The 12077-nt window shown below is 40.2% G+C and overlaps 1 protein-coding gene across 1 annotated transcript; it reads left to right on the top strand.

The window, feature by feature from the left end:
- The first annotated feature begins 3737 nt into the window (after positions 1-3737).
- Positions 3738-5821, top strand: LOC118241742 (stabilin-2-like). Its single transcript, XM_035528546.1, has 7 exons — positions 3738-3825; positions 4133-4261; positions 4400-4468; positions 4873-4959; positions 5139-5334; positions 5495-5559; positions 5804-5821. Exons 1-7 carry the CDS (start codon positions 3778-3780, stop codon positions 5819-5821), a joined length of 612 nt encoding a protein of 203 aa, XP_035384439.1. The 5' UTR covers positions 3738-3777.
- The last annotated feature ends 6256 nt before the right edge of the window (positions 5822-12077 follow it).

The following is a 12077-nucleotide window of genomic DNA, read 5'->3' as shown; positions in this document are numbered from 1 at the left end:
TGTTACCTGTATCTTCGTCGTGAATATTGTTTGTTTATCTTACTTAGTCCGGTTCTGTTATCCCCACTTGTCCAAGTCTTTGTGCTCATAGTTGTATTTATCATTGTGGTTCTCAGTTATTCTTTCTTTAGTGTGTGTGTGTGTGTGTATATTTTGTTGCCTAAGTCTCGCCCTCACCCTATTATCCTGTTCCTCCTATGCTTATGTTTTATTCTTTTTTCTGTTTTGTATTTTTTGTTTTGTCATTTACTCAGAATATCCTAGTACAGTAGGTTTGAGTCCAACATACCAATTAACTAGAATACTGTAGAAAATGGGGATCAATGCTGATACCTACAGTGCAAAATACATAAGGTCTATCTTAAACAATGATAAGTGCAATAAACAATAAGTACTAGAGTTTGTTAAACATAAACAATACCCTACAATAAGCACTAAATTAGTCAGTCAATATGGGAGCAGTGTCAGTTGTCCTTTAAATATTCTGCAAATAGATGGGTCTTCAGTTTGTGTTTGAAGACTGCAAGGGACTCTGCTGTCCGGACAGCAAATGGGAGTTCATTCCACCATTTTGGAGCCAGGACAGAAAATATGAAACTTGAAGCAAGGTATTTCAAGCCAGCCATATTTAAGGTTCGAAGTACTCGAGGTACAGATTGGGCTTTGACCAATGACCTGATGTATGAAGGGAGTGGTTCATTTTTGGCTTTGTAGGCAAGCATTAAGGTTTTAAATCTGATGCGTGCAGCTACTGGGAGCTAATGAAGGGAGTGCAGCAGTGGAGTAACGCAAGAACTTTGAAAGATTGAAGACCAGTTATGCTCCTGCATTCTGGACAAGTTGTAGAGGTTTGCTGGCTCTTAGAGGAAGACCAGTAAGTAGAGAGTTGCAGTAGTCGAGCTTTGAAATAACAAGACACTGCACAAGCACCTTGGTAGCTTCCTGTGAGAGAAAGGGCTGAATCCTTCGTATGTTACAAAGGAGAAATCTGGAAGACTGGGTTAGATTAGAAACATGAGCTGAGAACGACATTTGGCTGTCCAAAGTTATGCCCAGGCTACAGGCAGCTTCGGATGGTGATACCAGGGAGTTTTCGAAGGAAACTGTGAGGTCATGGTAAGGGTTGGGAGTACCTGGGATAAACAGAAGCTCGATTTTACTGGGGTTGAGCTTCAAGTGGTGGGCTGTCATCCATGACGCAATGTCAGTCAAGCATGCTGAGATACGTCTCAAGACCTGCGTGTCAGAGGGTGAAAAGAGAGAAATAATTGAGTGTCATCAGCATTGCAGTGATAGGAGAAACCATGAGTAGATATTACATCACCAAGAGAACGAGTATACAAAGAGAAGAGAAGGGGGCCCAAAACTGAGCCTTGTGGAACACCAGTGGAGAGTCTGCACGGTTTGGACGTGGATCCTCTCCATGTCACCTGATGGGACCATTCCTCCAGATAGGACTAAAACCATCTCCAGTCAGAGAGTTGGATATTGAGGAATGCACATTGGTTGGAGGAGTGGAAACAGAGGAAAAGGTCTGGTGGATTGCTGCAGCCTTTTCCTGAAAGAAGGTAATAAAATCCTCTGGAGTAAGAGATGAGGAAGGAGGGGGAGGGGAGGATTAAGGAGAGGAGGAAAGAATAGTGAGGCGCTTGTGTGGGTCAGATGCTGATGATTTGAATTTTCCTCTGTAGTAGGATGACTTTGCAGGTGTTACTTCCAATGAGAACTTGGAAAGGAGAGACTGGTATGAGCTGAGGTCTGATTCTAGGTGAGATTTCCTCCACCGCCTCTCTGCAGTCCTTAGTTCTCTCCTGTGGCAGTGAAGTGTTTCTGTTAGCCAGGGGGCAGGTGGGGAGGACTTAGCAGGTCTAGAGGAGAGAGGGCACAGAAGATTCATTGATGAGGAGAGTGTAGAAATGAAAGAATTAGTAACTGTATCCAAAGTGAGAGAAGACAGAGAGTCAGGGTGAGGAAGGTTGGACAAAATAGACGTAAGGGAAGAGGAAGTTATGGAGTGCAGATTGCGACGGAAGGAGGAGGAACACCATGGGGAGGACTTGCTGGAAAGAGAAGGGAGGGAGAGAGAGAAGGATAAAAAGTGATGGTCCAAGAGGTGGAGGGGGGTGACTGCGATGACCGATATTGTGGTGGTATGGGTGAAGATCAGGTTTAGAACATTGCCCGCTTTTTGAGTCGAGGAGAGTGGTTGAGGGTGAGGTCGAATGCTGTCAACAGAGGAGAATCTCCAAGGAGAATGAGTGGATTTCCTTCAGTGGGGAATTGATTCAGGAGGATGTCAAGCTCATCAATGAAGTAATCTAGGGAAATTGGAGGGCAGTAGATGACATTGATAAGAAGTTTGATGGGGAAAGACACTGTATTGGCATGAAATTCAAAAGAGGAGATGGAAAGAGTAGAGAAGGAAAGCAGAGTGATGCACCTCTCTCAAGACAATAGTAAACCTGTGCCACCATCCCTGCCGAGACGCCTCGATGAATGGGTAAATGAAAAGACGGAGGACAGGGCAGCCGGAGTCACATAATACATAAAAACTGCTTGTTTCAGTTTCCTTTTTATCATTGAGTTAGCTCACAGCTGAGCTTATTGTTTTTTTTTTTGTTGTTGTTATATGGAATAAAGACCCTCCGCAACTCCACTCGCGTCTTGCTAACAAGGTTATAAACAGGACAAATGTGGATAAACAAGACACGGGTGAGTATAATAAGGAGGTGGAGCACATGAAATATAAAACGATTCACATCTATTACATTTATCACGGGACGCTCCTCCCCGGCCACCCCCATGACTCACGTGATGCGGCCTGCCACGTGCAGGGGGTTCACCGTTGTCTATAGCCACACTCCCGTGATGGCACGCACCTGCACAGGGTTTATTATTGAGTGTTTGTTCATCTATTTAAACCCCTGTCAGTGCGTGCCTCGGGGTTGGCCATTGTAAATGTAATTGTAAATGTTTGGTCAACATACACCAATTAACATTAACATTGTCGAATGTTTACGTTGTGTATAACCGTTTATGTGTGAGTGCCACTGTCATCATTAGTGTGTATTTTCTCACTGGGTATGTTCTGTATTCTTCATTAGACCACCAGAGTGGCTGGAGCTAAAATTGTATCAGGAGACATTGTTGCCAAGAATGGATTCATTCACCTGATCGACACAACAAGTGTTAAAAAAAACCCTCAAAAATGCAGTGGAAACCTCGTACTGTTATGTAGTGGAAATGATAGACTGGTGTTTCTTTGCCAGGTTCTCATCTCTGATCGTAAGCTGAGTGAAGGTTTACTTGAGGTGCTTAACCAGAGACCACAGTTCTCTCTCTTCAGGGACATGCTTCTTGTGGGTATCCCCTAATGCTCTTCTTGTAGGTCTGTCATACTGCCAGTCTCTCACAGGGAAGGATATGATTGTCTCTCCTTAGCTTTTATGGTGTAAGCATCATTAACGTGATTAAATTTAGCTTTTCTGGTGCTTTAGAAATTCAACTTGACTGAGGAAATGGAGAGCGCCTCTGGTTTTACATTGTTCGCACCTACGGACAGTGCTATTACTGAAAATCTGAAGAACACCGGTGAAAGCTCATTGGTACTGTACACACACACACACACACACACACACACACACATGTTTGGTGTTTGTTTATATGTAATAGTGTGTGATTTCTCCAAACTAGGACCTGAATGTGACGCGTTACCACATTGTGCTGGGTGACACCCTGAGGCAGGCGGACCTGCAGGATAGCCTGTACAAAGACACCATGCTGGGTTTCTCCTATCAGATAGGCATTTTCTGCAAAGACAGTAACGTAGGTCGACTCTTTACCCCTGTGAACGGGGAAATCCATAGGAACATATGGGATGTAGGAGAGATGTGCGTTAAACCACCCAGTACACATGAGAACAGCTACTCTGTTCCCAGTCAGTTGTGGAAAATGGAGCCTAAATGCTCACAGACATGCAGACAGACACTCACAGACCCACACAAACATGTCTCCGTCTTCCCACAGTAACACTAGTGAGTGAGGAACAGTCGAACCCTTTCATACACAGAGAGCATCGAGAGCCGCACACTTAATAAATCTCTCTCTCTCTCTTTCTGTCTGTTCTTCTCAGTGGTGGGTGAATAAGGCTCTGGTGACTGCTACGGACATTTTGACTTCTAAGGGGATCATCCATGAAGTGTCTGCTGTACTGAAGGTGCCCAGGAACCGCTGTGACACAGCGTCCACCAAGATCTTCCAGGTGATTCCCTCTGCTGTGCACAGCTCGCCCAGACTCTCTCACCCGCCACACGCCTTCACAGGCAACAGGGCAGACCCAGTTTGCTGAGCTGTTTGTCAGGCATGAGTTTGTGATCTTCTGGAATAACACTGTATGCAGGGGCAGTGCATGGACTGCTTTCACCCAACCGAGAGCCGTTGTCCCCCTGGAACCCAGCAAGTATTCACGGTAAAATCAATGGCACGTCTCTAAAACAAGCTATTCATCTAAAACACACGTATTAATTACTTTATGTGCCACCGTTTACAACCATAATCTAGTCAGATTAACCAAACATTAGTTTAGCTTTTTAAATCCATTCAGTGCTCATTTGGGAGTGTGGCTGTGTTTCATAGATGTGGCTAATGGTATTTTTACATTTACATTACATTTACTGTTTTTACATTTAAATTTCCATTTTTACATTTTTGCATTGAATTCAATATTATGTTCTTGTTCATATAATTTTGTTTTTATCGGTGTCACTGTATTGTTAATAAGACTTCAGTCTCAGCTGGGTTTTCTGGGTAAAATGAACATTTAAATGGAGCAGACTGACATGTCCTGATTTTGTCTCTTTTTTTTGCCCAAAGTCCATAAAAAGGACCAAATGTGCATATAGCAGGAGGAAACACGGGATGTTCATTGGCTGTGAGGCTTCCTGCCAAAAACGGACCATCGTACGTGAGATTTTTAAATTGCTTTCTTCTGTAAGTTGTTTAAATGATGGTGCTGAATTTTGCACATGTTGGATTGAGTATGTTTTAACACTGATGTGATTTTACTGTTATTTTGTCATCATTAAGTTTTGATTGGAGGGAGGTTCCCTCTCTTGTTTTCTCTCTCTCCCTCTCTGTAGGTAAGGAAGTGTTGCGAGGGCTTTTATGGTGTTAACTGTGAGAGCTGTCCAGGGCCAGAAGGCCAGCCCTGTTTTGGTAACGGTGTGTGTGTGGACGGTATTAATGGTACAGGAGCGTGTCGGTGCAACCCTGGCTTTAACGGCACAGCCTGCGAGTCCTGCCAGACGGGAAAGTACGGCATCCACTGTGACCAAGGTATTCCGCCGTGGAATCTACCTTTGTAACGTACCTTTGTAATGTACAACAATGTAAGTTTCCAATACACTACAGGTAAAAGCTTGTTAAACCTCCACATATTTCTCTCAGTCGTATTTGTTCCCTTTTTCCCTTGTTCTCTCTTTTCCTCTCACTGCAGACTGTAAGTGTGTGAATGGTCACTGTAATGATGGTCAGGAGGGGGATGGCACCTGCGATTGTGACGTTGGATGGAGAGGAACACTCTGCTCTATAGGTGAGGAATTACACACACACACACACACACACAAATTTAATTTCTTTTTTGTGGTGAGAAAAGAAACTTAGCTCCGTGTTTTATTTCAGCCATAACCACAGACTCATGTAAAGGGACGTGCCACACCAGTGCAAAGTAAGTGAGGCCCCCTCTCACTCTCAGCCCCCTCTCACTCTCAGCCCCCTCTCACTCTCAGCCCCCTCTCACTCTCAGCCCCCTCTCACTCTCTGAAACATCTCATGCTCATACTCCTCTTTCTGGGACCTCTAATATACCTTTATATTTGTCTTAAAATGTGCGTATTTTGTTAACTTTGTTTGAATGTGTGTGTGGTTTTCAGTTGTCTACTGAACGTAGCAGATAGTTCATATTACTGTAGATGTGCAGCTGGTTACCAGGGCAACGGTACATACTGTACAGGTAGGTAGTGGTTTAAAGATTTGCCCCCTGCCACGTTACAAAGTGAAATTTGAGACTCGGCTCTGTTTGTATTTGTGTGTGGGTGTGTGTTTCCTCAGCGGTGAACGCTTGCGCGAAGGATAATGGCGGATGCTCCTCCAGCGCTGTGTGTAAGATAACTATCCCAGGACGCAGGAAGTGTGTGTGTAACCCAGGTTATGCAGGGGATGGAAAAGTGTGTGTGTGTAAGTCTGACATGTCTCAGTTTCAGTTGTGATGTTTCTTGAGTGTGCATGTTTGTGTGCATGCTTGAGTGTGCATGTGAGGAGTGTGGTAATTCTGCTGATAATCATCTATTAGGCAGGGGAAGCTCAACTATGTTATTCCTGTACACCTTTAATTTAGGAACAGGATGAGAAAACCACAGAGCAGCAGGTGTGTGCAGGAAGAGAGTCAGAGAGAGAGAGTCAGAGAGAGAGAGTCAGAGAGTATGAAAGAGGGTTGTTTGTGTAGCCTCTATACACTCTATACATCTCTGTACACCCTGGAAAGCAGTGTCCCCAAATTTCTATTATGCAGGTAAGTTTGGCTGTGTGTGGTTGTGTGTGTGTGTGTGTGTCTTCTGGTGTGTGGGGTCTTAGGCTGCCCTCTACTGGCTGCAGTGTTATTATTTCCATCTTCCTGTAACCAGCCCAGTTGATTATGATCACATGAGTCAGTTTGTGGTTGATTTGGTGTTCTGTAGCTGTCACATGACTGTTCTGCTCTTCTCTAACAGGAAGTGTCCTTTCTGAATCCCAGCATTCAGGATATGAGGATGTGGATCAGGCGTTTGTCTCAGGTAACGGCCACTGCATGTTTGTGTCAAATTGGATCCCATTTAGAAATATTAGAATGATGGATAAGCAATAAAATAATTTATTATTAAAACTCACCTAGCTGAACCTTATTTATAATATTCTGTGATGAATGGTTACAGAAAATGTAAAATTTTACCTAGCATGAAATATTTATTTGTTCTTTTAGATTTCCACTTTGTCTCATATGAGTCTATCTGGTAGTGTGTGTTCCTCTTCGTTAGATAAATGAGAGCTTTTCTGTCTCAGAGTCTGATTTACTGCACTGGTTAAACATTTTATTCATCTGTAGATCAGAAGATGTTTTGCAGAAGTGCTTCCCCCATATTTTAACCAGAGTCACATGCAGTAGTTTACAAAAGACCTATCACAGAATGACTGTTTGTACATCATTCTCATTACAGCAGTCTGTTTTAAGTTATGTAAAAAACAAAGTTATCATCTTTTTCCAGAAAAGTCTGTGACTGTGGACCGGCCTGAGTATTATGATGATGTCACCACCACCGGTGACCTAATAAGTGAGTTCCTTTCTTAACTGATCATGTGATTCTACTTCCTTAAACCAAACTATGGAAAGATGACTGGACTGTTTTAAAGACAGTCTGCTTTTATTGAACTTAGGTGACATAGAAAGAGAGGACATACCAGAGAACTACGATGATGTCATCACTGCTGGACCCAGTCCTGATATTGTAGCAGGTATGGTTCTGTATTAGGGATTGTCTGTCAGACAGAACAAGCATTCTTACTACAAACCCATAACTGTTCATTTGTTTGGTGTGAATACAAGTATGAATTTGTATGGGGAGCACTTTTATATTCAGTCATCATTACAAACATCTGAGATCACAAATAAAATAAAAATTAATAACCAAACAAATAAATCAATAAAAAAGAAAAGACAATCATTAAATCATCTGTAAATGAATGATGCCTGTGCTACTTTTATGGAGCCTTTCTCTGCTTTAAGAGCTGCCAGCTCAGTAACATCTGTGTGTCTCGGTACATCTGTGTTTTGGTGTAGAGGACGTATCTGAGAATTATGATGATGTCATTACTGATGATCAGAATGCTGCTGTTGTGACAGGTATGACTAGTAATGTTTCAACATTGTAGCCTCATACATGAAAGCAGTTAATGAAATAAATGCTAATGTACTGGTATTTTCCTCTATATCTCTATATATAACAGAGGAGATGACGGAGAACTATGATGACGTTATTACCACTGGACTAAACCCAAACATTACAGCAAGTAAGATTTTAATACAAGGCCATTTATGTCAAATGCAAGCACTGAATCAGAACAATTGGTTGTAATGTAACACTTATTTTATTGATATCAGTATCATATGTCTTCTCCTGTTGGTATAGTGGCCACACCAGAAGACTGTAATGATGCTGGAACAAACCCAAATGTTACAGAAAGTAAGTATTTTTTTAAAATGTAGAAACTTTAATGCTGTAAATATATATTTATATTATATAATATTATATATATATTCGTTATATTTTAACATCATAATTGATCTTTGCATGTTGGTGTAGTGGACACACCAGAGAACAGTGATGACATCATCACTGCTGGACAGGACGTAGGAGGTGTAAATGGTGAGCGGCTTCCCTTGTTGTGTCCTCCACTACATTCCACCTGTATGGTGGAGTCGGTGTGTCAAATCAAGAACACAGGCAGCACAGTGAAAACATGGTCACATTAGTGATGACATGAGATGGAAATCTAATAATGTTGATGCATGACAGAGGACTCCTATTTATATATCAACTACAGTCTCCCTTCACTTATATAACAATTGCACCCATATTTATACAAGTGGAGACAATTGAGACAGTACTGGAGTTCAGTACCATCTACATCTAATTGTGTCCTACAAATGCGTCTGTCTAAGTGCGATCTACAAATGATGTGTCTGGTACCTTGAATCATGCAGAGGCTTAAAAGTAAAACAGAACTGGTTGTCATAAATGATAATAGGCTACATTTTATTCTTAAGATATTTTATTTAAGGCACAGTATTTGTACATCTTCATATATTATATTTCTTGGAAATCATGGAATTTCTTAGCACTATAGTGGTGATTAGATAAACACTGAGGCAATTTCTGTTTTCTCACTCATTAACATTTTACAAGCTGATTTAATATGTGTATAATACAAAAATAAAATATTTTAAGCTATTTTAAGATTTTAGAAAGAAAAATGTGAATGTACTCTTTTTACAGACTATGAGGACATGAAGGAGGAGCCTCAGAAAGAGATAAATCACATGACCAAGAGACCACACCAAGTGCCTTTCCTCAGGAAATTACATTTGAACTTCTTCAAACTCAAAAAATGATTTCTTTTCACAATATGGAACATTTTATACGACATTGTTTGTTTATTTCAGCTTTCAGCTGGACTCACACCCAGGTATAAAAATACCAAAGTTTCTTTCGCAGCCATGCGTCATCAATTGTTTCTCAACATTTTAAAAAATGGTAATATGTAGTACATAATCAAAGCTGAAAAGCTTTATCTCATGTATCTCACTTGTTCTTCTATTGAAATAAACACGTCATCTTTTGCAAGCTCTCCACATTTAATCATTCGGAATACTTTGCTTACGCTATTAGAGGCCTAAACTTACATTTTCAATTCTCAACAATCTTAGCAGCGTAGTAAATTAACAAATAAACAAATAGCCTAAATAAAACTAACGTTTATTGGAAAAGGCTCCCTATTTCTTTTTAATCTGTACTATCTAGGAGTCGCATCATAAAAATACACATTAAATAAAACATTTAACGTTTTAAAACATGAGGAAATTATATCTTACAGGCATTCAGGCGTGCTCAGTACAGAGGCGTGGCTACAAACGAGACGATTAAACGCCACTGCACGCGTGGGCCGTACCAGGTGCCTAGTGGGGCGGGGGGGCTCGGTGACAGTATTTAATCAAAATGTAAAGACATAATAACTTCATTTATCATAACAATATTCTAAGGTTTTGGCTAATATTAAGGGTAATTAAAGGGAACTAAAGACAAGCTACACGGTATGAAGTGGAAGAGTTTAACGATTGGTATTAGGTAGTCCAGTCATCATGTTAGTTTCCTCCAAGAATGTTTTTCAGAACTGAATGAATATTTTTGGCAGCAGAAAGTCTTTGGTGTGCAGAGGTTGCACAAAGCTTTGCTTCAATACGAAAATGTTTGACCCACCTCGTAACCATTTTATTTATTTATTTATTTATTTATTTATTTATTTTTTGTGTAGAAAAAATTATGTTGTATGATTGTTGGGTAAAGATTATTACTTCAATGTGTTTATAATCATGTAGGGTAATACTGAAAAAGTATCAATTTAATTATTTTTTCCCCAAAGGTATTCTTGACTCATTACAAGCATGTCATTTAATACCTTGAAATCAACTATTTCACTAAAAACAGTGGAGACAGTATTGTAGTATTGTATTGTATTAGACAGCATTGTATTGTATTAATTTGAACTGTTTCCTCAAATGTTGATGTCATTAACATGCCCTTTATTGTAACTGCCTTTGTGGTAGTGGTTGTCACATTCTTGATGAAGATGATGTCATCTCAAGGTGTGTACTTGTTCCTTGAATTTATGGTGCAAATATCAACCAAACAATTTGCCACAACTAAATATTCTACTCGAAGCATTAGATTAAGTGACCTGAACAGTGTTAGATTCAGTTCTATAGATATTTGTTCACAGAAATATTTGGTAAATTTTTCATTCATTTCTCTTTAATGAGAATGCAATTTTGGTAAAAGGTGTTATTCTATTTTGTACAGTCATTTATTAAAGGGCTAATATAATTTTGTGATGGTGGCGGCACAGAGGGAGCAAGAGGTGAGGTTGCCAGAAAGTGCTCTTTATTCTCCATAGGTGAATGTACAAAAGTCTGGTAGCAAAATGAAAATCAAGAAAGAAGAATGCTTTGCTTGGTATGGTTTGGTTTGGCTTGGCTTGGCTTGGCTTGGCAACTCCTTTCACGGTAAGCCATTAATGCGCAGCATCCTCCCTACTGACCTGCGGGTTGAAATAGGTGATAGGAGAGACAAAGAACAGGTGCACCGGGTTAGTAGGCAGGTGATTGGGAACGAAGTAGGCGTTTCCGTTGTGTCTCATGGTGAGTGGGCATGGTTCCCCCGCGGAGAGGCCGACCCTTCGTGACAAATTTCACCATGACAACCAGCCCTATGCTGTGACTACCAATCCCACCATGCAGCTGGTCTTCACAAATGCACAACATGTATTCAAAATCTAATAGCTCATTATACCAATGGTGTAACTGTTAAGGTTCTACTCCCTTTGTGCAGGGAGACACTCTGCTAGTTCATGATGTCTAGGTTTGTCTGATGGAAATTATACGATTGGGAGGTTAGAGCCATAATAAAAAATGTGACAACCAGCCCGTCTCCCGTAATTCAGATTACATGTAGATTAATGATGCTGATATTCACTCACTTACTCAGATCCCTTTTTACTCCTTGTTCAGATTGCTTGCAGAATGAAATTTGACCAAAAGGTTAAGACCAAAAATGATTAAGACCATATGAAGCTGTTTTGGTTATTTTGCATCTTGGGCAAAGTCATCATGTAACGTGTATGAGAATTTTATTTCAGTTTCCTTTTTATTGCTGAGTTAGCTCACCAGTGAGCTTGTTGTCGTTTACGTTACAGAGAATAAAGAATCTCATCAACTCCATAACTGTCTTGCTAACAAGGGGAAAACAGGACATGGGTGAGTACAATAAGGAGGCGGAGCACATGAAACACAGGGCACAGACAATAACTAAAACACATCAATTACCAGGTGATGCTGTTGCCAGGAGAACCACCGAAATCTTAATCCAGAATACCAAAACTGCCTAATTCAAAGCCCAGTGTAATGACACTATAATGTTAAAGTAGGTTCTGGTGAGTAATAATATCAACATTAAATTCCAGAGACTAGCAGTGTTACGTAGCCAGACTGACTGATGGGATTTTTATAAAATACAATATTGCCAAGGCTTTGAAAATGTTTATATTTTAACTTCACAAAATAATAGAAATAAATTGTACAAAATCAACAATAATAATAATAATAATAATAATAATAACAGTATTACTATTATTATTATTAATAATAATAATAATAATAATACTAATAACAATACTACTACTAATAATAATAATAACAACAATAATAAAAATAC

This window comes from Electrophorus electricus, chromosome 7 (assembly GCF_013358815.1).
Source record: "Electrophorus electricus isolate fEleEle1 chromosome 7, fEleEle1.pri, whole genome shotgun sequence".
NCBI lineage: Eukaryota > Metazoa > Chordata > Actinopteri > Gymnotiformes > Gymnotidae > Electrophorus > Electrophorus electricus.
This window is presented reverse-complemented; position numbering and strand designations above follow the sequence as displayed.